Genomic DNA, 26,014 nt, shown 5'->3' with positions numbered 1-26,014 from the left:
ACACACACGGAGTAATGCATGATTACTTTCAGCATCTCATTAATCATAGTTAGATATAGCTCTTCTAAAGAATAGTCATATGTGGTCTGTCTCCTTAAAGAGTGTTCTTACAAGATTGAAAGAAAGATACAGACCTCCTGTAAGGTCTTGTGGAAACCCAATCTTTGTCAAGTTTCTTGGGACCTTCTCTGTGTTATTTACCTTCAACTGGAATTGAGATGAGAAAGCAATCTTTATTAGCCATGGACTTTTATCTCAGTATTGCATTTGGCTCAGCAATCTTGCCAATAAGCTTTTAATGTGTGGGAACAAATTCAGTTCATTCATCTGCGAGAGAAAATTTCTTTTTATTTTTTTTTCCTCGGGCAGTGTGCGAGAACCAAGCTGTGGGACCTGAATGAAATGACAGGATTTCTCCTGAGTGTTATAAACTGAAGCACCAAACAGAGCCCTTTGTTGTCTCTAGGTTTCTTTATTTTTGTTTAAAATGTTTTTGTGGTTAATGGAGAAAACAGAGGAATGAATTTCTGGGAAAGGGATAAGTGCTGGCCACAAGAGATTGAAGAGACATTAAGAGTGAATTATTCTGAATAACAGCAAAAAGAACATAGGAAGAATTTTCTCTAAAAAATACCTGTTTCAGAAAAAGGACTATTAGACATGATTTCCTAGTGAAGTGCTCTTCATATGTTGAATCTGTTTTTCATAAAAGGCAAACTATTCATATGTTAGAATCAAAGAGTTGGAGCAGCTCTTTAAGTCTTTAAGTCCAGCCTTTTGCTCAGTGGGGAGAATCCAATTAAAGCTTCCCTGACAGATGGTTGTCCAGCCTCTGTTTGAACACCTCCAGAAAAGGGGACCCCAGTTACCTCTGGGGTAACTCGGGACCCAAGTACTGAAGACATCTCCCTCCCCCAATCCTGTGCAAGCCATGCACTGAGATCAGATGGGAAGAGTCCTACTAGTTAGCTTGGCTTCCAATGAAGAAGGAGCACCCCAGGAATGAACTCTGTCCTGGAGAAAGTTCCATTAATGCCTCGATTAGCTTTCCAGCCCCTATTCACCAAGGCATTTGTAAAATGAAGCTGTTCCAAAATTAGATTGTGTGTGTGTGTGTGTGTGTGTACACATGCATGCAACTGCCTGGACAAATCCCTTCAGTTTTCTTGGCAAGTTTTTTTAGAATTTTCTTGGCCTTGCCTCCTTCCCAGGGCTGAAAGAGTGACTGGCCCAAGGATATCCAGCTGGCTTTCACTTCCAGAATAAGTGGTATGGGAAAAAAGAATAAAATATATAATGTGTGATAAAGTGTGGGGGAGTCTCTTTTCAATTATGTCTAATAAGGTGTCTCTAGGAAACTGCAAGGCAGGGCATTAAAGAAACAATTCTGTTCTGTCCTTTGTTTTTTTTTAAATACCTGAGCAACAGCTGTAGATTTCCGCTGGGCCCAGAGAGTACAGAAATCATAAAATAGGACATGTTTTTTAAGTTAGTGTTAAATCTAAGACTGTCCATTATATATTAATTGTGATTCTGGGATGTTTAGTTTAATTTGGTTTTTATTTTAGTTTTACAAAGGAGAAATCCCATGTTTAAGAAAGTTTGTTCTCACTATTTCAAAAACACAGCTAGCATGTGTAAAATGGATACTCTAATTAACTGCACTTATTTCAAACTGCTTTGTCCAATGGGTCACTCAATCTGTTGTTTTTTTTAAGGAACAGCGGTCCAGTGACCTGCTGAGTCATTTGCATGTTATCACACCATGAATTTGTCCCATCCTGCATAATTGAATTTTGCTTTTTTTGAAAGCAAAATTACAAAGTTACTCATTTTTTTCCCCTTTTGCAATTAAAAACAAAAATAAAAAACCCCCAAACAAAGCAGAATTCTATTTTAATATTGTTTGAGGGAGTGACATTAGTTGGATTATACATGTCTGTATCTAAATTGAAATGTAGAAAATGTAGCTCTTGGGATTATTGTCTAAATGCCCAGATTTTTGGAATAAAATGGTTTTCTTTTCCTCTCCCCACCTTTTTTTTCCTTAAAAGAAATACATAATCTCTAGCCAAATGCCCAGTATTCACTAGCATCGGTAATACCATCTATGTTATCTCTCACTGTGCAGTCATCTTTAGCCATGCAGTAGAAAAACATAAATGGAAAATCATACTAATCATTTGTGTTAATATGTTTGCTTTGTTTGGCATTTTTGTTGCTGTTTGTGTTTCTCTATATGAAGTATTTTGCAAAAGAAAAAAAAAGGAAAGAAAGAAAGAAAGAAAGAAAACACAGCCTACCCTAAAAATAGCTTGGCCTAAATTTTTATGAAATCCCTCTACAAATTAACTGTATTTCAATTTCCTGTATGTAAATGACTAGGAAAACTCATTTTTGTCGCTTTAAAACTTTTGACGTGAGTAAGTCTTAGTACAGCTGATCTCTACAGGTAATCCTTAACCCAATGACTGAATATTGAGTCTGGCAGTTACAATTGTAAGAACTGTAAAGCATGACTGGATCCAATTTTATGACTTTTTTGTGGTGGTCATTAAGCAAATGCAGGGATATTTTTTTCAAAAACTGGAAATAAACGTTGGGTTTCCAAAAAAAAAAAATCCCATTGCATTGTAAATTGTTACATAGAACATTGCAAAAAGCCATAAATCCGAGCCCATTGCCAAACATCTAAAATATGGTCATAAGACCATGGAAGTTGGGGGTGGGGCGGCAGGGGCTGGGCATTGGAACTTTGGAGCTTTGGGGAGATCTGCTTGCTAAGCAATGGTCAGATGTGAAAGATCAGGCTCACGAGTGAAGGTCCAGTTAAACTGATTTATTGCTACTTATGCTTATGCACAGGAATACTCTCACACAGAAATATTCTCAACTAACAGTTAGGACCTGTTAGAAAATAGATAAGGGTCAACTAAATTGAAGGGGTGGGGTGGACTTAATTCACTTGTGGATTCTAAGATGATCCCTCTTTTAACTCTGCCCCAGGTTCTGTTACTCTTTCCCCTGTAACAACCGGTCCTAAAGTGGAGGAATGGCTTTAGATGCATTGATTTTGTTTTCTAGAGTGAAAGAATATTCTTGCCAAAATGCTTTGTTACAACTTATTTCATGAGTTACCAAACTGAACTGCGGCATTAACTGCGGCCCTGGAACCCTGCCTCAAATTCATCTTTCATAGAATTTTTGCTATTAAGCATAGTTTGTAGTAAGAGAAAATGCCCAAAGGAATGAGGAGACAGCTGATATATAATCCATCGGTGTAACGAGCCAATTGTAAATGTTGGGTTTTGTTCAACAGGTAAATTCGCCATCACCAGGCTTTTAAAATTGTTAACATTTCAATTAATTTGGGGGAGAAAAGACATCCTGCTTGTGGATTTATAAATAACAAAGATTCAGCTTCCACATTGTGGGGAAGCGCACACAGACATATGCCGTTAATTCACTTACTCAGAAAATCAAGCAGATGGTGATTCTTTTTTATTAGTGTTATTAGCAGTGACAATAAAAATGGAAAATTCTTCAAGTGTTCCCAGTGTCCTAAAACCAATTTTCGTATCTAATGAAAACACACTACAAACTATTAACTCCAAATATTTTCCACTTGCCAAATTAGAATTATGTCTCTTTGAATTCAGCAGCCTGATTGATTATGTGTCACCAAGTCAGTGTTGACTGTTAGCTTCCACATAGATTCCTTTCCATGATGATCTGTCCTGAACTTTCAGGACTTCCAATGGTGCACTTTTCAGTACTATAACTGAATCACCCACCATGATTATTAAGGTCCTCCTTTTCTCTTCCCTTCCACCTTTCTCAATGCTAAAGCCTTCTGTGGAGAGCTAGGTCTTTGCATAATACGGTGCCTGATACTGCATAATTTGGCTCATTTTTTGTTCATCTCTCCCAAGAACAACCTATCCCTTCATGATGAAGTAGGTTTACAGGATTTGGAGAGATCAGTATAGTTTAGTCCCAGAAAAACAGATACAATATTGAAAACTACATCAATCCAAGTCATTCCTGGCTTGGTCCCTCCCGGCCTGAAACCTCATTAAGATAAGGAGCTTCTTCCTCTTCAACTCCCCTCACTCACCTAGTTCTTCCTCCCCACCCCTGCCGCCTCTGTCATTTTGGCTGCCCTGCACCCTGCTTTGCAAGGTGGCAAGCAGCCACATAAACACATGGCTCTGAGGTTGCTTGCCATACCTCAGAAAGCCACAGCCACGTCAGCCCGATCCCAGCCAGTCTCCATCACCACCTGGCACTCCGAGATCCCTGCTGCCTTGCAATTCACTGCCTCAGCTGGCCTTTGTCATCTTCTTTCTCCTGCTGTTGATGAGGCATGCCCAGCCTGCTCTGAGTATATTAAAAAAAGGAACAAGAAAAAGCAGCCCCCGAGCCTCAACATGCCAAAATACCCCTTGGCCATGCTCCTGAGACTTAGGGGTGGGGGCTGCAAAAAAGGAGAAAAAAGCAAAAAAAGCAGCACGGCCCAGGTTCATACTGCAAAGGGGCATTTTGGCACAGTGCTGCTCAGGAGCTGCTTCTTTCTGCCTCTCTTTCTTTTGTAGCACAAAGCCAGCGCCAGCCCAGCAGCCAGGCCTGGCATGCCTTGTCAGAAGCAGGAGCAAGACAGCTAAGGGCAGCTGGGGCAGCAGAGTGTAGGGTGGCAGGGTGCCAAAAGGGCATAGATGGGGGGGGGGGGGGAAATAGGCAGCTGAGAAGGGTTGAAGAGCCCCTGTGGTTATAAGTGTGGAAGGGCTGCTAAGCACCTGAATTTTGATTACATGACCCTGTGGGCACTGCAGTCACCATAACCTTGGGCAGCAGTTGTAAGTCCCTTTGTTCAGCACCACTATAACGTTGAATGGTTGCTGAATGAATCATGTAAGCCAAGGACTGCCTGTACTGCTTTTAAATTTATTTTTTTTAAAAAAACCCAGTTGTGTATTTTGTCTCCCTTTTCCAAGAAACCTCATATTGTATCATATCTACCTGAGAATAAATTACAATGTTCACTACAGGGAAAATGGTGATTTTATATAGTACTTTATGAATACTAATTTCAAACAAATTTTATACGCTAGCAGATGAAACACTGGGTGGTGCATACAGCATAGTTCTATTTGTAGCTAAGTGTGGAACTTGATGTAACAAAGGACACCCTACTGGTTTTACATAGAAGTTGTTCATGCAGAGGTGTAATGTTGGACTCTTTCTTAAAAAGCTATTGCTCCTATATAGCTTGGAGCCTGAAAACCCCACAGCCTCCTTTTACATGTTCAATCATAGTTTCAAACTCTAATCCCAGCATTGTTCTAAAACGTAATTTTTGAAAAAAGAATGTTTCAGAAATATAAAGTAGAAAAAGCATTACTAATCAGCATTGGTTACATTCAGCTTTCAGCCAGTGAAACTATCTGTAGGAAGAAATTAAGATATACAAGAACCAGAATGGTATCGTGGTAAAGTGCTAATCTAGGAATGGGGAGAGTTAGGAAGCAGTTCTCTTGTAGAAAGCATGTTGAATGATTAAGACTTCTCTAAGAAGTAGAGAAACATCTGTCTACTGATGTACACTGGACCAGCATAATAGATTATAGTTCAGGCCTTTATCCTGTAATACAGGAGTCCCCAATCTCTGGGCCACAGACCGGTATTGGTCCGTGGCCTGTTAGGAACCAGGCCGCACAAGTGGTGGGCAGGTGAATGAAGCTTCACCTGTGCATATGGAGGATCTTAGGTTGCATGCAAAATCTCCCCGCCCAGATCTGTGGAAGAATTATCTTCCACAAAACTGTTCCCTGGTGCCAGAAAGGGTGGGGACCACTGCTGTAATAGACTGATTTGATGTGTCTGTGAGAGAGGGGGGGAGGGGAGGGGAGGGAGGGAGGGAGAGGAAGAGAGAGACACAGACCATACTAGCTATAATCCAAATAATTTAAAGCTAAGAAATATTCAGATAAGGGATGTGGTGGCTCAGTGGTTAAGACGCTGAGCTTGTTGATTGAAAGGTTGGCAGTTCAGCGGTTCAAATCTCTAGTGCTGCTGTGTAACGGGGTGAGCTCCCGTTACTTGTCCCAGCTTCTGCCAATCTAGCAGTTCGAAAGCACGTAAAAAATGCAAGTAGAAAAATAAGGACCACCTTTGGTGGGAAGGTAACAGCGTTTCGTGTACCTTTGGCATTAAGTTATGCTGGCCACATGACCATGGAGACGTCTTCGGACAGCGCTGGCTCTTCGGCTTTGAAAAGGAGATGAGCACCGCCCCCTGGAGTCGGGAACAGCTAGCACATATGTGTGAGGGGAACCTTTACCTTTTCCATATTTAGATGTGATAGATAATTGTATTATCCTATCCTATGATTGTAATAGGGACGGCAATCTTTTGCTGACTAAGTGGTAGACTTAATTGGGGTAGGTAGGTAAATGCCTCAGAACGGAGGGGCCAAGTTTGGGAAGGAGTTTTGGGAAGCTTATTGATTCTTTAACTGTCACATGCCTTTCATTGTAGTGTCATTCTGCAGTGGTTCTCAGTTGTGAAAAGATGCTCTATCTATGAAAATAAATCCCTATTCTTTCTCCTATGGTGGCTGAAGAAGTAGATTTGTACCAGTACCACAGCTTCTGCCCTTTCCAGTGCCCCTCTTCTTCCTGCTTTCAAATAGCAGTATTCATATCAAGAGTTCTTCCTAGTTGCCTTATTCTTTGTCCTTCAAACGCTCTTTGGCTCCCTTCCTAGCTAGGTAAAGCCTGGCTATTTAAGGCTGGTATTCACTCCTGCCTTTCTCCTTGCTACTTGAAGGACACTTTCTTGCCCTTTGCTTTTGACAGGCCGAGGGCTGCAACTTACTATAAGCCACAGGATTGCAAGACTTGGCTGCAGCAACCCTTCTTAGCAGAGTGTATAGGTTGAACCTATAGATAGAAGGTATCATAGCTTCAGGCATTTGTTTTTGGAGTGAAGCCTGATTGACTCCTAGAAAGGAGTGATATGAAAGACTACTCAGTTAGTCTAAGCTGGTAGCACAGTGAGTTCCTATAAGTTTGTGTAGGGTAGTTGTTTGGCAATGTGTGCCTCGTGGGGAAAGAATGAGTCACATGAGAATCATTTCATGTCCAACATGCTATTTTTCCTTTCAGCTCTTGATTCACAAATAAAAGGATCTTGTGACAAAGCCTGGCAATGCATCGCTTTTCTTTCCTCCTCCTCCTCCTCCTCCTCCTCCTCCTCCTCCTCCTCCTCCTCCTCCTCCTCCTCCTCCTCCTCCTCCTCCTCCTCCTCCTCTTCAAAGGAGAGGGAGAGTGGTAACATGCTGTTTTTTTTAACAAGTTAACCCAGTGCAAATAAATAAAAGGAAGGGGATGGGCTGTTTCCTGCAAATGTATTCTGTATATGCAGCTACATGGTGCTACAAATTAAGGGGAAAGTTCATGTCAGGAATCACAAGCCTGTTCAAACAAAGTAACCAAAATACAGTATACCTGCACTTTGCTTCCATGCATACAGAGTGAAGCCGTAATCGTAACGCTGAAAACAAGAAAACCATTTCTCAATCAAATTTTGTCTTCAAATTTTGCCTTGAATTTTTTATTTTATTTTCTTTTTGAAAAGAAAATGAATGTGATGAGCTTGGACATGGCCTACGGGAGAGATACTTAGGGAAAGGGATATACATCCAAGGGTAAAAGAGGGAAATTATTGTGAAAAGCATCTACACAGGAAGAGGAAAAAATGGAGTGGGAAAAGGGCTTACATAATGAATAAGCTATGAGCTGCTAAGTTCCTCTTCAGACCAACTCATTCTACTCTTAAAGCAAGCCACAACTGCCCCATCATTCTCTCTCTTTTATTTAACAACAGAATTATCTGACAATTATCTTTGGATTTGTTCATTCCCATCCTCTCCATTATCAAACTTAGGCACCAATCAAAGAACTAGGTGTCACAATGTCTTCTTGATATCTCATTGCAAGCATCCATGGCTCTCCCAATGGTTTTGTTTAGATACTGAATGTCATTTGGAGAGGGTGGAGCTCTTTCGTTCTCCAGCGCTATCTTCTGGACAAAATTGCAGTTAAACAGAATCACCAATGCCCAGTCATGCCAGCATCCCAGTCAAAAGGATGCTGTGGTCAGTGGTATGTAGCCATAAGAAGTCCAAAAGAAATAGCAATGACTTATTCTTAGGACCATTTCCAATCACAGGTCATTCCCTGAGGCAACCAGAGCAGAGTCTCATGTCCCAGCTGAGAATCCAACTTAAGTCTGTGGTTGGTGGCTAATTTATGGGGCAGGTTCTTTGATTAATACATGGAGCATGAACTATCTCCCCATTTTCCACCCACATTGCCCTTCCTTTTTCTTTGTTTTCTAGGTTGACAATTTATCTGAGGAAAGCAAAAGATGAAGTGGAGGCAGGGGTGGGCAGACACTAGTAATTTTGGGAAAGGTAGAAAAACAGAATAAGCTATTGGGAATCTGCCCTAAATGTGGTCATCCAAACATAACACTAAGAATGGACTATATTTTAAAAGTCATTTTGCCTTATATTGATTCCCTATGAACACATTTATTGTTTGGTGCCAGCAAGGGCCCAAAGCCACTGACTGTTGGGCAGTATACAAATTTAATTAAAGAAGGAATAAGAAATCCTGGCTTAATATTCCAGATAGGATTCTCATACCATGAAATTTGAAATGCTTCCTGTCTGGCTAATTATAAGAGGTATAGCCAAGTTTGTCCATTAACAAATGCATGAAACAAGTTAAACATTTGCACCTAAAAATGAATTTCCTATTATTATTGTCACACACTTCAAACCAGCAAAGGTAGAAGCTCAGAATATAGCAAAACATAAGTAACATAAAACATTTTTTTTTACATAAGTAAATGAAAAGGTCAAAAAATGAGGAACAGTCTTGAGCTTTCTGGGTTTTATGTACCAGGGATGCCATATCTTTGATTATCACAGTGAGTCTCAGGGGATCAAAATGTTTAGATACTGAACTATTTTCAGTAAGAGCAGAAATGCAGCTTTTCTGAATGTTGTTGCTGTCAAACTATTTGGAGGGTTCGCAGTGATTTCTGCTCAAGAGAATAATTTGACAATACAATATTGATGATGGAATGCTTCAAGAGTAGATTATATGATTAAAATGTAGTGTATTTGTTGCATCAAGGAACAGGGCCATAGGAAACTGGCTTTGTCACACAGTTGCTATGTGTTAAATATAAAATACCTGTCAAAATGTAAAAGTATTTTTTCCTGAATTTCTTTCTTAATGTTATTCTTTTTTTCTCTTCTTCCATTGGCAGGTATGATTTTATTGAAATACGGGACGGGGATAATGAAAATGCAGATCTTCTGGGAAAACACTGTGGAAACATTGCTCCACCTACTATCACATCATCTGGCCCTTCTGTGTATATCAAATTTACCTCAGACTATGCCCGTCAAGGTGCTGGCTTCTCTCTGCGTTATGAGATCTACAAGACTGGTTAGTGTTCATTCTGCTCTCCCAAACAAATCCTTAGGCCTCTTTCAGTTGGGGCAATCTTTGGGGTATATTAATAGGCAATATTATAAATGTCCTTTGCAACAATTCTCCCAATCATTCATTCTCTCTCCCTCCCCCCCCCCATCATTTTGAGTTCCTGCAGGAAGATTTAATCTAATCTATAATCGAATCATTTTCAAGAGTGTATGAGTTCCCTGAAAAAGAAAGCCAATTCTATCAGAAACTAAATCATCAGTTCTCTAGTATCTTGGAAAATTCTAAGTGTGTGCTGTATGAACAGTGAACCACTAGTAGTCTGAAATGAGAAATTCACCTTAACTCATAGCTATAGGATGCTTTTGAGCTGCTCTTGACTATGAAACAGCCTTGCAAATTTGCACTTCTGCTCACCAGTAAAGCAAGGGGAAAATTTTTAATAGACTTATTGCTGGCAGGATGTTGGACAGCCTTTCTTCTTGGAAATTCAGAAGTCGTGTCTAGCTGATTATTAAACTATTTCCAGGTTTCACTGTTCTGAGGAAGAGGTAATGGGGCTTCCCACCCTTTGAGTTTCTTCAGGAAGGTGTTGATGACTTGGCAGGCTTGAGGAGGCTGTTCTTGGAATTGTCAGTCTTTTAATAATAATAATAATAATAATAATAATATTTTAATTTGTATAATTAATTTGTTAATTTTTCATATGAGAATGTCCTTATTAAACCTCACATTCATCTTGCCTTAGTTCTGCTCCCCTTACCAAATCTATTTCATCAACATTTTCAAAAAGTGAAGTATTTCATGGCATATTGACAAGGTATTTTGGTTTCTAAGGGAAAGCAGCTTCTTCATTAAGTGATCTAATTCATTAAGTGATCTAGAATTACAAAGAGCATATATTTTTAAAGTGTCATATAGACAAAAGCTTGTTAAAATCAAAGGTAAGCAAGAATGGTCCTCTCTTCCTATCCTGCCACCTCATGGATATGCAATTCCAGCACTGATCAATAAGTGTTTTCTTTTTTCAAGAACCCAAGTAATTTGTAACTGGTGTAATGGTGGCTCAGGTGGGCTGCTGTTGGCATTGCCGTCAGGCATCACTCTTGAGCTCCACTATTCAGAATGTTCTTTTAATAATACTTTTTTAAAACCCTGTTTTTTGAGAAAGTGAATCAGTGCCTCTTTACTTTGGCTCTGATTATGTATTTGGCAGATTAGAAAGTTTGGAGATGAAAATTCTGGAGGAAAAATAGTTTTTCTTCATCATTGCAGGCTCAATGAGTCTTGAAAAAGAAAAGGTTTGTGGTCATAGGATCTGAGTCTATTGCTTGTATTTTAAATGGAAATCTACAGAATTATATCACTGGTTAAAAAAGGGGGAGGGGGATAAAGCTGTGAGGAACTGAAAAGGGCATGAGGCAAACAGTATTTCTTATCATGCCCAGAAATCTTAATGAATCCTGGAAGCATGTAGAGATTATACAGATTTGGGAGACTCTACCTCAGCTAGATTATGCACATTAATCTATGGCAGCACATTTCATACTATATCAGGTTAGAAAAGAGGTTGACATGACTTCTAGATCTGAATTTTAGTGATTTTGCTCTGGTACAGAACACAAGCTGCTAGATTTCCAGAATATAGAGAATAAATACTATCCAAAACGCCAGTGTCACAAAATCTCAAACTCTGGCAAAAGTATAGAATAGAATAGAATTCTTGATTGGCCAAGTGTGATTGGACGCACAAGGAATTTGTCTTGGTGCATATGCTCTCAGTGTACATAAAAGAAAAGATGTACATAAAAGAAAAGGTGTACATAAAAGAAAAGAAAAGTAAATTGTTTTGATGTGTCTGTGGGCATTAGGAATAGATATTAACACAGAAATGATCCTTGAATTGGAAAATAATTTTAGTCCATCTTTACTTGGTTGGAGTTATTGTTCAACCTATTTTGGGACAGAGGTGATCTGGTTATGCTATTCAAAACCTTCACAAGTGAAATGTGATCTAATTATCTTCAAAGAAACTTCAGAATCTTCAGTTTTGAAGATATTAACTAATAAAAAGTTGCTCATCAAATATTGTTAGAATTCAATTCTGATTTATCAAACCAGTTTAATTTAGGCGTCTTACTTGTGAAGTTCTGGAAGGCTTAGCTCCTACATCAAATGCCTGTGTTCTCCTTGCAATTTTCTTCACTCTGAATTCCCTTTCTATGTAAAATTCAGACTACTCTGGAAAAAACAAGGCCTTTGCCTCAATTGTCCATGCCTGAAATTTGAATTTCCATCTGCAGACTCCTCAGTATATTGAGTAAGAGTAAATGCATTTTTGCTCTTACATAGTAGTTTCTGATAGCTATTAATGGAATTTTTTGACCCAGACCTAACAAGACTTCAAAGATCTGTTAATCAATGGGGAGATATTTCTTAGAGAAAGTGCCAAATTGGAATACAAAACAGATTTATTAGTTTAATATTAAAATATGACTTTCTGATAGCTCTTAATTAATAGATATTTGCTGATTACAACTGAATTACAAGTTTTTACAATTTCACTATTGTTAAGGAATCAGGTGTGAGAAAAAGGTGTTTCTAATTGAAATATTAGAGAAGGTATTGAGTTACTGAAATTATTTCTACTTGTCTGGAGGGAGGAGTCACATTTTATATATTTTCTTTTTTCTTTTCTTTTTTCTATCTCTTTGCACTTTTCTTTTTATGTTTTTCTTAATTTTTCTTATATTTTATTTTTGTAAATTCTGATATAAAAAATAATAATTATTAGAATCATAGCATCATTCGGTGATGAGGATATTGGTCAGTAGTGGGAAAATGTTAACATATTCCTGAAAGTTCTGTGTGTGTTTAATATTCTAGAGTACAACCCTTTAAAATTGACTCGCCTCCCCTCCCCAATATAATACATAAGTATAATGTTCAAAACACACCCTCAAACTTCGTTGGTCAGTAATGTCAACAGATTTGATTATTTGTTTTCAGATGCCTGAATCAGGCCTTTTGGATTTAAATTTATATTGTCCAGCTATCCAGTTAATTCTCACATATTTGCATCGTGTTTGATTTAAATAGATTTCCATAGGCTTCTTTGCTCTTGTGTGTTTAAGTCCAGCCCTGTTTCTTCAAGAGAAGCAGAAGTCAGAGCAAATTGTTAGAATGGTCGTGGGAATTGTGTTAACTTTTCCTTGGAAAAGCCAAGGGCGCAAGAGTGGTGAAAGGTAACCTTCTGCTACAGTTGTAGAACCAGAGGGGCTTGTAGCATTCTTTGCCCACTTCCCTCATTTTAGTGACCCGAAGCTTAGAGAATTCAATTGTCGATTGTCTGTCCTCTCCAGAGCGATGGCCTTAATGCAATCATGGCCTGAAGAGAATGCAGTCTCCTTCTCCCTAAGGCACCTTGGCTCTGCAAAAAATAGAAGGCACTTAGCTGCTGAGGCACAATGAGGGCCAGTGTTGGGGTCATCCCTAAATAAATGGTAATATTGTCCCCACGGCTGGCAGTTAGAAAGGCATTCCTTGAGGATAGAAATAACTGGCATTTCAGTTTTGATGATTACCGTGGATGAAGGGAGAAAGGCAGCTCTGTTTCTCTTTTCACCAGACCCCTTCACACATGTCCTTCCTTCCTTTCCCAAGCAGTTTTAACTTAGTCACTGTTGAAGATGTGGCATTTTTCAAGGCTTAAGCTGCCTGTCTGCAGGTGTTGTTTCCTGAGAATTGCCACTTGGATGGAAAATGAAATGGGGACAGTGATATTAATAATTAATACTTTTGCAAGGCGGGAGCAATTTTCTGCATGAGGGAATTAAGTGCTTAAAAAGAATGCTTATGAATAACATAGCACAGCTTGGCTACGGTAAGGAAGTGGCTGATGATGAGGTTAATGCTAGGCCTTGGCCTTCTTTTCTCTTTCTGTAGGCTCTGAAGATTGTTCTAGAAACTTCACCAGTTCAAACGGCACCATTGAATCCCCAGGCTTCCCTGACAAGTATCCACACAATTTGGACTGTGCCTTCACAATCATGGCCAAGCCGAAAATGGAGATTGTCCTTCAGTTTTTAACATTTGACCTAGAGCATGACCCTCTGCAAGTCGGGGAGGGAGATTGTAAATATGATTGGCTGGACATCTGGGATGGTATTCCACAAGGTAAGAACTAAAAGATGCATTGCTGGGGTTTATTTCTCTGGATGGCCAACTTCAAGCAGTCACTTTGAGATTGAAGAATTCTGTGACAGTCATAAATTGCTAATATCGTCGCTGCTTTGTGCAATCTCATTTATTGTTGCTTTGTTCTTAGAAAGGAATTAACTCTGAAGGGAAATTAAATCTCTTCTTTTATCTCTTACACTGGAATCTCTGCCTTTCTGAGTTGGTGCAACAGTGAAATCACTTTAGAGAAGAGTAACCTGATTTATATAATTAGATGAGAAATTGAAATCTTTCAACTCCTGAAGACTCCTGAACTTCTAGTTAGAAAAAAAGGACAACATTTAAAAAAATATATATCTTACACTTAGTTGCTTGCAGCAAAGTTCTGCATATAACTATCACAACAATTTTTGTGGAAAGGGGGTTGAAAAATATTCTCCATTAACACATCATTTGTGATTTACATGTCAGGAAAACAATGCATGTGTTAAAAATAGCTCTAAATTAGTCTTTTCACAAGTATATAAATTCCTGTTTGTTTTCTATGAATATCTGTTAGGGTGTGGGTGTGGGGGATTGAACAGATACACAATAGATATGTTACTGTGTAGTCATGTGCCTTTTCTTCTCAGATGTCAAATTCTGATCAGTAGAATTTATTTCCAGGTAAGTTCTATAGTTATTTATCTTAAATCACTCATTGATTAAGATGCAGTTTGAAATTTTAAAAGCTGTCCTATTAAGTTTTGTGAACCAATGTTGAAGGTAGGCATTTTAGGCAACTCATATGAAATGCAAAGGTTTATTTATTTCAGTACTTGCCTATAAAGAAAAGCTTCTGCAAATCTGTGGCATAACACTTATTAAGGCTGTTATTTAAAAAACATTTATAATGTTTCATTTTATCTGGTTGACATATTTATTCCTTCAACCGTCTATCTTGTCAGTTTTTGCAACCAAGGAGAGAACATGCCTATGAGATGGTAAATAGTGTTTTTCTTTCATCTCTTCTGCAGTTGGGCCCTTGATTGGCAGGTACTGTGGCACTAAAACTCTTTCAGAGATCCACTCAACTACTGGCATCTTATCCCTCACATTCCACACAGATTTGGCTGTGGCTAAAGATGGCTTTTCTGCTCGCTATTATTTGGTCCAGCAGGAGGCGCCAGAGAGTAAGTTGGCAGATTGTTCAGTCTGAGTATTTTCAAGCCTTGTTCTAGACCTACACTGTAGTTAGAATGTATCTATTTTGGGATATCTTTCCTGATCCTTATATTTAGAGGGTAGAAGTAACATTTCAATAATTTTAGCACTGACAGCTGAGATTTGGAATTTGAATTTCATTACAACCCTTAAGTTTGGTTTTCTATGACGTTTGGTCTTCCCACCCCAAATGGGGAGATATTGGAGCTAAGTTCCAAGCTTCAGTGCCAGTATTTAAAAGTGGTATAGAAATTCTAAGCACAACGTAAAATCTCAATATTTTATTTTCAAAATCAGGAAGTTTAGACTACGGTTCAACTGTTTTGTATAGGAAGGCACTTGAAGCTATGATTAGAATTCAGGAATTTGAATGCTTAAAATCAGGGGTGAAATCTACTTACTTTCCTTACCGGTTCGGAAGTACATGTGCCGTTAAAACCAGGAAGTAATGACACTCAGGCAGGTGGGCGGAGCTTTGCTCCGCCATCACTACCAGACTGCCGAACTACCAGCCACGATCGCTACCGGATCACATGACCCGGTCTGAACCAGGAGCATTTCACCCCCGCTTAAAATGTTACCAATTGTTTCTTTGTCTTTTGTAAGATCTCAACTCTTTTTCATATGTGTGATATTCTACCACTCCTGTGACATGTTTAGAAAATGGAAAACACAACATGGAACTTCTAGTTCTCTTAAAAGCAAGGCTTCTGTATTTTCTATGATAAACGTGAACATTGCAACTAGCTACAGCTAGGCCAGTCCTATTAGGAAAACTAAGACCTCAATCAGCATTTTCTTGATTAGGGTTGTAATAATGTAATAATGTAGGGTTTCAAAGTGTGGCTGCAATTGCCAGATATCATGAAGTATGATAAGTATGTATAAGTATGATAGGGATCACAAATTGGGAGGGACTCGCACACTCAGAGGAGGGCTATTCTCAAAACTCACTCCTGCTTTCCCCTGACAGGCCAGCTCCTGGTTTGTCTAAGCCTAGTGGGAGCACAGTCTGGCAGGATTCTTGCTGTGCTTGAAAAAGCTAACTGATAGACTGCAGCTGTGTGTGTTTGTATCAGAACCCTGTCAAATTGCATTTTTTCTCTGTTTCAACAACAACTATTGTCCAAGCAGAACAGGAGCAAATTCATTCCCACTCTTCTTGGACAGATCATCTGCTGGCCAGAAAGGGTGGAAAATTCAACCTATTGGAAGTGTTAAGAATGGGCATCAAAGATGGAGACCTCTGGAAGGCCTACAGCTTTCATTCCAGTCCTTAGCACCCTCCCTCCACATACACACAGGAAAACTAGTTGCAATGGAGGAGGGGGGAAAATGCTGAAATGGGCCCCAGGCACAGGTCAGAGACTCTTGGTTCCATTGTTAGCCTTAATTTTGAGAGGAGGGAGAGGGAGGGAGGGAGGGAGGGAGGGAGGGAAGGAAGGAAGGAAGGAAGGAAGGAAGGAAGGAAGGAAGGAAGGAAGGAAGGAAGGAAGGAAGGAAGGAAGGAAGACCCAAAGATGACCCAAGCCTACCTATAATATTCTCAAGGAGAGGAGAGTTCCACATTGTCTGTTTGTTACTCCTCCATTTCTTCTTGTTTGGGACTTATGATTAAAAGTAAGCTATAATCAATACAAAGTTAGTCTGTCTACGGATGTTTGATCTAATTTTCTTTCTTTAGTATAAGAACAAAAACAATGTCAAACAAATTTCAAAAATAATAAAAATAGACAGGTATGTATGCTGCAGGAAAGCTCTTTATTTGAGATGATTTGATAAGCAGCTATGAAGACTTTCCCAATATTTATTTCACTTGCAAAGTGCAAAGTTCCCAGCGTTTCATGCAAAATTCTAAAGTTGCACCACAATTGAAAATGGATTTCATTGGGACCTGTATTTTTTCTTCTGAATGCTAATATTTAATTTACAGATTTATTTATTTTATTTTTTTATTTTGTCACAACAGTATATATAATAATAAGCATGAAAATAACTATATAATATATAAGCATATAAATGAGCATAAGTATGTAACAACTATATTAATTGGATATAATGAAAGGAATCAATAGGACAGGAATGGTAGGCACGTTTTGTGTTCTTATGCACGTCCCTTATAGACCTCTTAGGAATGGGGTGAGGTCAATAGTAGAAAGTTTTTGGTTAAAGCTTTGGGGATTTTGAGAAGAGACCACAGAGTCAGGTAGTGTGTTCCAAGTATTAATAACTCTATTACAGAAGTCATATTTTCTGCAATCAAGATTGAAACGGTTAACATTGAGTTTAAATCTATTGTTAGCTCTTGTATTGTTTTGATTGAAGCTGAAGTAGATTGAAGCTGAAGGACATTGCAATAGATGAATGTATAAGCACAGGTCCTGTCAAAGGCGGAGGAGTTCTAAGTTTTCTAAATTCAAGATTTCAAATCTGGTGGCATAAGGTATTTTTTTGTATTCAGAAGAGTGGAGAACTCTTCTTGTAAAATATTTCTGGACACGTTCAATTGTATTGATGTCTGAAATGTGGTATGGGTTCCAGATCTGTAGAGGTAATTCTGTACTTGAGTAGCCATAAACAATTTGATTTGATAGGATGTTGGGAGGCAGTTGGTGCCAATGATTCATTTAGGCGTGGAACCCACAGTTCTGTAGAAGAGTTTGTCTTCAGTTTCATATTCTACCTATTCTAGACTTCCAGTGCAACAGTCCACTGGGAATGGAATCTGGTCGGATCTCCAATGAGCAAATCACAGCTTCCTCTACATACTCTGATGGCAGGTGGACTCCGCAACAGAGCAGACTCAACAGTGATGATAATGGGTGGACTCCTAATGTGGATAGCAACAAAGAGTTCCTCCAGGTATTTTCAGTTTCTTTCACAATAAAGTAATGACACCTATACCATTTAGAAAGATTGGGAAGCTTTAGTATCAGGCTTCCTGCCAGTTACCAGACTCTTCAGTCAATTTTTTTTAAAAAAAACAAACCAGAATCCTCAGCTGGAATTCTTTTCTTTAAAAGGCTTGGGTTTTATTTTTTCCATTTGCTGAGATACATAATATGTCATGGCTAGGACTGTCCCCTAATACTTTATGTTCTCCCCCTTCCCCCACAGCTCATGTGTGTATTTTATCCTTGAATCAAATGGATTATCCTGCTGTTAAATCAACCTTAGAACATGAGCCTTGTAGGGCCTTTGTTGCTCTTACTGCAAACTGAGAGCTGTGAAAAAGGCTTGAACTGTTGTTTGGGAAAGGGTGCGTGACTCTCTGTCTTCTTGAACTGTTGGGGCTGTTAACATTCCTGCAGAAGTTCTTGGCTTGACCTGGTGCCCCCTGAACTTTAATGGGCTTTCCAGAGGCCAGAGAGGGAGAGGGAGAGAAGGGGAGAACGCAAGCTACCACTTATAGCCTTGTTGATTCTGCAGTGATCTAAAAGAGGGAGATTTTCTCATGTGTGTTGAACCGGTATAACTAGAATAATATTATTCTTCGGGGGGTGGGGGGGACTGCAATGTTCAACAAATGGAAACTTCAGTAAGAGTGTGTGAAAACAATGCTCTAACAGGGCCTACATCGAACCAACAGATGGTGGCAAAATTGGTGATTGGAGTGAGAAGTACTAGATGGCACTTGCCATTGGGGGTGGGGGTGGGGGAAGAGAGGTCCTCACTAGCTATAGATGCCCAATTCTAAGTTGCTGGGGTGGCATATTGATCTTGTATGAATCAGACCCATTGAACATCTCTGAAAAGCTTGAAGTGAACATCTTACCTTCATCTTATGAGTGAAAAATATCCCTCCCAGGGGTGGGTTCTACTTACCTTTACTACTGGTTTGCAATGGGAGCGCACGTGCATACTCGCTTCTCTCGCTCTGTCGCACGCTTCTGCACATGCGCAGAAGCTCCTTGATGACGTTGGGGTGGATGGGTGGAGCCTCCCAGCAGTTTTACTACCAGTTCTATAGAACTGGACAGAACTGGGAGCAACTCACCACTGATCCCTCCCCAATATAAATTGGCCTCTACAGATGATGTAGTTGATAAATAGTCTGTGGTTTAAGTTTGGATTTATTTGACTTCAGTAACAGCAGAATCAAAGTTTTAAAATCCTTTACCAAGCTCAGCATATCCTTCCCGAAAATCCTTTCTCGCTACTGAAATCTGCAACTGACCTAGCAAAACATTGGGAGGTTCTACTCTTTAGGACTAATGATATGCTGCTAAGGGAGCATTCAGCCTGCTTATGCTCAAAAATGTTTGCAGTACATTATTATTATTATTATTGCTTGCAACCAAGGCTGTGACACAGTTATGCCAAACATTTTGTGAAAATCCTGGTGAGATTTTATCCTAGAAATGTTTACAGTCCAATCCAACAAGAAAGAGACGAGTGGGGGAGGCAATTCCAAAATGTGCTATTCTTGTTCAATTTTGGAAGCTGTAACAAAACCACAGACTGAAAACATTTCCTTCTATGGCTCACATGTTGCTGCATCTAGGAATGTTAACTCAGCTGAAAATTGATCCTATTAACTTCTTATACTGGGACAGCATTTAGATAGAATAAGAACTCCAGACATGGCCAGTGGCAAATGCTGAAGCTGCATCAGAGGAATCTATTAATATTGAGTTATTGTTATGCTAATTTATATTAGCTGAGCACCAATCCTGATTGTCAGACACATGCTCCTGAAGCAACTACAGCCCAGCATGGGCTATTCTGAGGAACCCACTTAGCACCATGGGCTTCTTGTGTATGTTGTTGATATCTCTCTGTGGGGTTCAACTGGAAGGCATCCCACAGTAGAATGATGGGCTCATTGCATTTTTATGACAGTAACTTGCTAATTCTCTCCCATCTTGGTCTGCATTTTCATTCCATTTCATTAAAGTGTCACAAGAATATTGTATCTGAAAGAATCTCAAATGTTTCAGGTAAAGTAAGTCTTTGGTTGCTAATCTTCCTCTGTCATCATCCCCTGCTCCTACAATAGGTGGATCTTCGCTTTCTGACAGTGCTCACAGCCATTGCTACTCAGGGCGCCATTTCCAGAGAAACACAAAATGGATATTATGTTCGCTCATACAAACTGGAGGTCAGCACAAATGGAGAAGATTGGATGATGTACCGGCATGGCAAAAATCACAAAGTAAGTGCTTCTCCTCCTTTCTTTAAATAATTCAAAATTTCAAAAACTTATCTTGATAGTGGAATGGAAATATTTCAAATCTGTAAGGCATCTTTGGCATTTCATTCAGCTTACATCAAAAAATACAACAGATGACATCCTCTTCCCAAGTCATTTTTCTTTTCTCTTGAAACATGTCGAAGTAGCGGGCAAATCTTGAAATGTTCCAGTAATCTGATTGCCCTTCGGTTGCCTTTGAAAGATTTTATGAATTGGGAAGCAGAAAAGACTGTTATGCATCCGATCTCCCCAATAGTGTGACTGTAGTTGCGATGGTGGCCAGATTGAGGGAGGGGAGAGACATTGTGAGGAGGTGAGGCCATGAACCCTGTGCTTGACCATCCATCGGAATGAAGACAAGGAAGGGCCAGTTGAGCCCATCCACAAGTACAGCCACAGCAATCCCAAGGAAAATTGCAGCTTTGTAGTAGACCAGAGGAGACGCAGAAAAAAAACAAAGAATGCTGTGAGATCAATCAAGTCCCAAACAGAGCTTGAAGAGGTGCAAATTTGGTGTGATACCAAGTGGTGTTTTTGGAAAACACACTCTGGTGAGCGTATAGCTTGCTCAGTGGAGGGAGAGTCTGCAGTGTGCTTTCTGACTGCCAATGAAGGAGAAAATGGTCTTGCAGACTATGTTTTAGTACATAAGATTCATTGAGCATTAATGGCCTGAGCCTCATCCACATGCTGGGTTAACAATCACAAAACCACATGAAGCTGCACTTCAGGAATTATTGAAGCCTGGAAAATGAAAGGGCACAAATCCTGAGAGAGGATCATGATGTCCTAGAGAATAGAGCCAAACCATAAATAATAAGGAGCAATCTGGTTTGTCAGGGATAAGGGAACTGTAGCCTCAGTGCTGGCTGGCAGCGATGCATGGGGTGCTCTGAGTCCGTACTTGGCCTGCCTGTAAATACAGCTGCATTGACCCTCCCTGAGCTTCCCACCTCTGAATGCATCGTCTGTGCTCAATGGGGATTTGGGGCAGGGGAGGGAGGGAGGTAAGTCCCCTTTTTTGTGCCCTGGGCAGGTGTGCCAGAGGGATGTCAGTGTGGAGCACAGCTGCGTCTAATAAAGCTGTAACTGCGGGGATGGGGACGCGACCAATAGGGAGCCGCCACTGATCTTTGCTTTTTCTTTGGAGACACTTCTAAATTAATCCTCGGTGCTGTGCTGCAGAACAGTGAGCTACCATAGGTCAAAGGGGGAAAATCCTTCCTCTTCCCTCCCCCACATGAAACCCTCACTAAAACAGTTGCCGAGACGGGTGCTTATCTATCCCCTCCCACCCCAACCCCGTGTGTATCTCTTCTCTGTTATTGTCAGGAAAATGACAAAGAAGCCCATTTAAACTGTTGCTTTCAGGTGAGAGGGAGGTCTTTTGTCAGTTGTCTGAAGGGAATGGTGCCACGGTTTCTCCTATTTCTCCAAGAGAGACAGGCTCCCCTTTCCCATTTCTGAAAAGGGTCAGGCCTGCCCAGAAGTGATCTTGCAGCCAGTACAAGTAAAGAAAGCCAGAGCAGACTGTTTTCTTCCAGTTGAGGTGTTAGCCCTCTCCCCCCAACATAAAAAAAGCCTAGAGAGCAGTCGAGGACATTTGAACTACTTGTTCAATTCATGTTCCTCAAGGCTGTTGATGTTCCAGTTTCTTGTGTTCCTTGGATTTAATGTGATCCTTCAGTTGGGGGACCTTTGAGAATCCAGGAAGCTTAGAGGGGAGGGGGTTGGACAGGGTTCCTTTAATTTCCACCCATTGGAACCCAAGTCTCTCTGAGTTGCTGTGGCTTCCTTATACTTAATAATGTCCGAATGCTTTTTGCTGAACCTGAGCCAACCTTCCAGCAGGATTCAGAGAGAAATATTTTATGTATCTGTAGTGGTCATGCATATGGAGAGCAATTAAAAACCGTGTTCAGGAAAAGAAAAAAAGAAAGCAATAAATTCCCTGAATTTGAATTTGGTAAAAATGACATTCACAACAAATTGAGATATAAGGCTATCTTTAGGCAGACTTTGGTATCGCCTGATCCCATTCTATTGATTTAGCATAGTACAAACTTCTTTCCTTAGAGCATCAGTTATGTAAATGGTTTTTAAAGGTTTTTTAAATGGTTTTTAACATTAATCCAGAAATATAAGCCTCCTATAAGTTCTCAGGAAGTGTGGCATGGAAAGGCAGGGATCACGTCCTCATGGGTATGCCTGTGATTCCACACTCCAGTGGTGGGTTGGTCCCGGTTCTGTCCGGTTCTTGTGAACCGGTAGTAAAAGCAGCAGGAGGCTCCACCCACCCACCCAGACATCATCATGGATGAGCTGCGCATGCGCAGAAGCACACATGTATGCTCCCGTTGCAGACCGGTAGTAAAGGTAAGTGGAACCCACCCCTGCCAGACTCGATGGCCTTGCTCAGGGAAAGGTGGAATCTTTCTGTATTTGGTTGAATATAGCTAGGATTGCTTCCTGTTGTCGTGTCCCACTCCTCCGCTGACGGCCGGGTCAGGGAAATCCGAATCAGGTGTGCCTCTGCAGCTCTGCCAAAGTCCTAGCAAGGTCCTCAAGGCAGGCAGGAGACCAGACAGTGACTTCAGCAAGATATGTTCGACTTTGCCTGACTCAGAGACTGCCAGAAAGCAGATCCTTTATATAGGCCATGGGGTGTGGCTCCATGACTCAGCACTTATCCAGGCCTGCCCCTCCCTTCCTTTTGACGCCGCCGCCTATCAATTCTTCTGAAGCGAGGGTCACTCCAGTCGGCAGCTGTTGGTAATAAACCTCCCTCAGGCTCACATGCTGTGGGGGAGGGGGAGGGGTCTAGTTGCTCTGTTTGCCTGGGCATGGAGCCAGGGCTGGGGCCGGGAGGTGCTCCCTCCTCCGCAGCCTGTCTGGGCATGAAGCCAGGGCTGGGGCCGGGAGGTGCCCCCTCCTCCTCAGCCTGTCTGGGCATGAAGCCAGGGCTGGGGCCGGGAGGCATACTAGGACATTCTTCAGTTCGGAAGCAGATAAGAAGACCCCGGCTGCGGTGAGAGCGGGCAAGACACAACACCTGTCCTCCATCGACCTGCCATGCATTCATGTTTGGGAAGCCTGCATGATGGGGATTATGAACAACCGGGAGGATTTCGAAGTATGTTCAGCCAAACCTGTGAGCTTGTCCACTCTGGATCGTTCCTTGCACTGTGCAAAGGGGTTAAAGAAATGCTTGTGGGAAGAGAATTGCTGTGATAAAACTGGCATTGTACACTCACTCCAAATATATTTCCTCAATCTGTTTACCTTATGTCTTGATAAAATTATAATAGGCAATTGACATTACACTAGTTTTCAAAATTACTTTTATGTATTTTATAATCTCTGGTTCCATTGCTTTAGATGCTTTCAACATTTAATTTTTGCTAGATGTTACAAATTTTAAATTATTTAAATTACCTTGAATTTTCAGAGTGCGTTGGAAAGACTCAATATAAATCTATCTAATGAATAAATAAATTAGCAAATAAACTCAGAAAGTTGGATTCTCTATGAATAATGAAGGCTAAAGTGTGAAAGTTGCCTCAAACATTAATTTTATGCCATTGCAGGTTTTATATTCCAAATATTGTGCAGGAAGCTTTCTCCTGGGCAAGTGCCAGGTGTGTACAAATTCCCGATAGAAACTGATGCTGTATCCTTAGTATTCCAAGATTGGTTTTCTGTAGAAACTCCATGGCTCAAGCTGAAATAATTATGCTGTGCCAAATAAATTTGTCAATCCTGCTGCAGCTTGATTTGATGCTAGAGGGTACAGAAAAGGGGAAGATGAGAAGATGAAGAAGACTGTCAAATCCTTTGGTAGAGTGAATGAGATCCAAAGTTAATGGTGCTATCAACAGGTCAGCTAAGGCCCACATGTCCAGGAAGCTAAGAAAGAAGACAGAATGTCAAGCTAAATAAGCTTGTAAGAGAGTTTGAAAAGAAAGATAATATTTTTTTCCAGAAAATAAAGTAGTTCACTATCCTTACTTGCAGTGTTTACTGAGAGAGAGAGAGATGGGAAAAAGCAGGGAGAATTTGAAGGCTAGCATATTTTTAATCCTCCGGCTGCTGTCAGAGTTGAAACTACACCCAAGGCAAGGGGATGTGAACAGGTTTTAGGAAGAGGAGAGGAAACAAGATAAATGAGAGTGTTTAGCAGTTGTATCCTGTTCTTTCTCCAGAAAGCAGTACTGGGTTTGAGGGCAGAAGAAGGGGAAGAATTAAAAGGGATTACCATGCAACCAGCACCCGCCAAGAAGTGATGGAGCTCCCCTAAACATCTCCAGTGATCTCCAGCTCCATCATGGCTCTTACCTTTCTTGCAGGAACCTGACAAAGAAGCTGCAGGCTAGTGGATAAGTCTCCCAGCATCACCCAGCCACCAGTAGGACAATGTATCAGAAATGGAGACAGGCTTTAGGGTGCCAAAGATGGTTGAGAGAAGCGGACCAGCAGAGAAAGAACATTTGGCAGTGTCAACTTTCTGACACAATTCCATGGCCCATATCAAGTACGGTCACTACTTGGACTTAGAGTACAAGGCAGAGAAGGGCAGTCCGAGAATCCTCACGTGCCATCCCTTTCCTGTACCCACTTGCACTGTCTTTGGACATGCAAAGCACCTGTCAGAGTTTAATCTGCTAGGGAGGGAAATGTAGATCGACACATGCACATACACACATACACAGATATTTTTTTTCTCAGACTCAAACCTTTATGTGCATATTAACATTCTGGCATTTAGGAAGCGCTGTGTGATGTGAGAACTGTGTGATGTACAAAGAACGGAATGACATTTTTCAAGGCCAGAAGCTCCTTTCATATTTCCAGAAGCTTAGGTTAAATTAGTTCACTCTGAGTCTCAGTGTCAATTCCACGGCCCTAGAGGTGAAGAAAAACTTGCCCTTGTGTGCTTTGAAATGTATTGGAGAAAAGAATAGACAGAGCTGCACATGATAGCAATGTTGATAGGCAACTGAATCGTAAGTGTTTTTTAACACTTAAACTGCTTGTGAATAGCTTTTTGATTCCTCTTGTATGCTGCTTATCCTCCTTATCGTCACAGCACTGTGATGGGCTGGAAGACTGGGGAGGGGGGACCTCTTCCTCCTTTGGAATAAGCTGTATACATTGCACTGCTTCTTCAGTTGGTAACGCATAGGCAAAAGAAAAGGTTCCCTGCAGCATTAATAACTCCCTAGTTATTTTTGCTACTTGCTTTGGAATACAGAACTGGGGAACTCATAGTTGGCTCACAGTATATGGCAGGAGGGCTCCATTTAGTTTGGAGGTCATCAGTTGTGCAGCTCTGATGCAACGGTTTTTCATACTGGATCAAAGTAAGAAATATCATTATAGAAAACACTTGGCAATATGATTGTTTTCATGTATAGCATGGCAGATAGATGTAGAGGGACGGCAAAGAGGAAGGATGCAGGATCATCTATATAAGGGACTTGGTTAATTCCAAATTAATTTGCTTGACTTTTCACACAGGTCAGACTACATAAAAAAGAGCCTGCCACATGGACCTGTGAGGGAGAGGTGGTGGAAGAAAGGGGCTATATAGCGGCACTGGGACTGGGTTGTATTAAAGATGGAATTTTACCACTATTATTATGAGACTAAAACATTTATGAACTGTGATATTGTTGATCATTTGCTATCAGAGTTGGTATTCAGCAGGTTCTGACTAGTTCTGGAGAACCGGTAGCAGAAATTTTGAGTAGTTCGGAGAACCAGTAAATACCACCTCTGATTGGCCCTGCCCCCATCTATTCTCTGCCTCCCGAGTCCCAGCTGATCGGGAGGAAATGGGGATTTTGCAGTAACCTTCCCTTGGAGTGGGGAGGGAATGGAGATTTTACAGTATCCTTCCCCTGCCACGCCCACCAAACCA

At 40.6% G+C, this 26,014-nt stretch overlaps 1 protein-coding gene across 4 annotated transcripts in view; it reads left to right on the top strand.

Annotated features, from left to right (window-relative positions):
• NRP2 (neuropilin 2) overlaps positions 1-26,014 on the top strand; it is a 211,765-nt gene that overhangs the window by 71,961 nt on the left and 113,790 nt on the right. For all 4 annotated transcript variants that reach the window (XM_058186640.1, XM_058186632.1, XM_058186658.1 and 1 more), the window contains exons 3-7: positions 9,343-9,524; positions 13,464-13,694; positions 14,714-14,869; positions 17,593-17,762; positions 19,900-20,055. In XM_058186640.1, the coding sequence (XP_058042623.1) occupies positions 9,343-9,524; positions 13,464-13,694; positions 14,714-14,869; positions 17,593-17,762; positions 19,900-20,055 (895 nt within the window). The remainder of the gene's footprint in view (positions 1-9,342; positions 9,525-13,463; positions 13,695-14,713; positions 14,870-17,592; positions 17,763-19,899; positions 20,056-26,014) is intronic.

This window comes from Ahaetulla prasina, chromosome 1, assembly GCF_028640845.1.
Source record: "Ahaetulla prasina isolate Xishuangbanna chromosome 1, ASM2864084v1, whole genome shotgun sequence".
In the NCBI taxonomy this organism is placed as follows: Eukaryota; Metazoa; Chordata; class Lepidosauria; order Squamata; family Colubridae; genus Ahaetulla; species Ahaetulla prasina.
The sequence above is the reverse complement of the archived record's forward strand: the minus strand, read 5'-3'. Positions and strand labels throughout refer to the sequence as shown.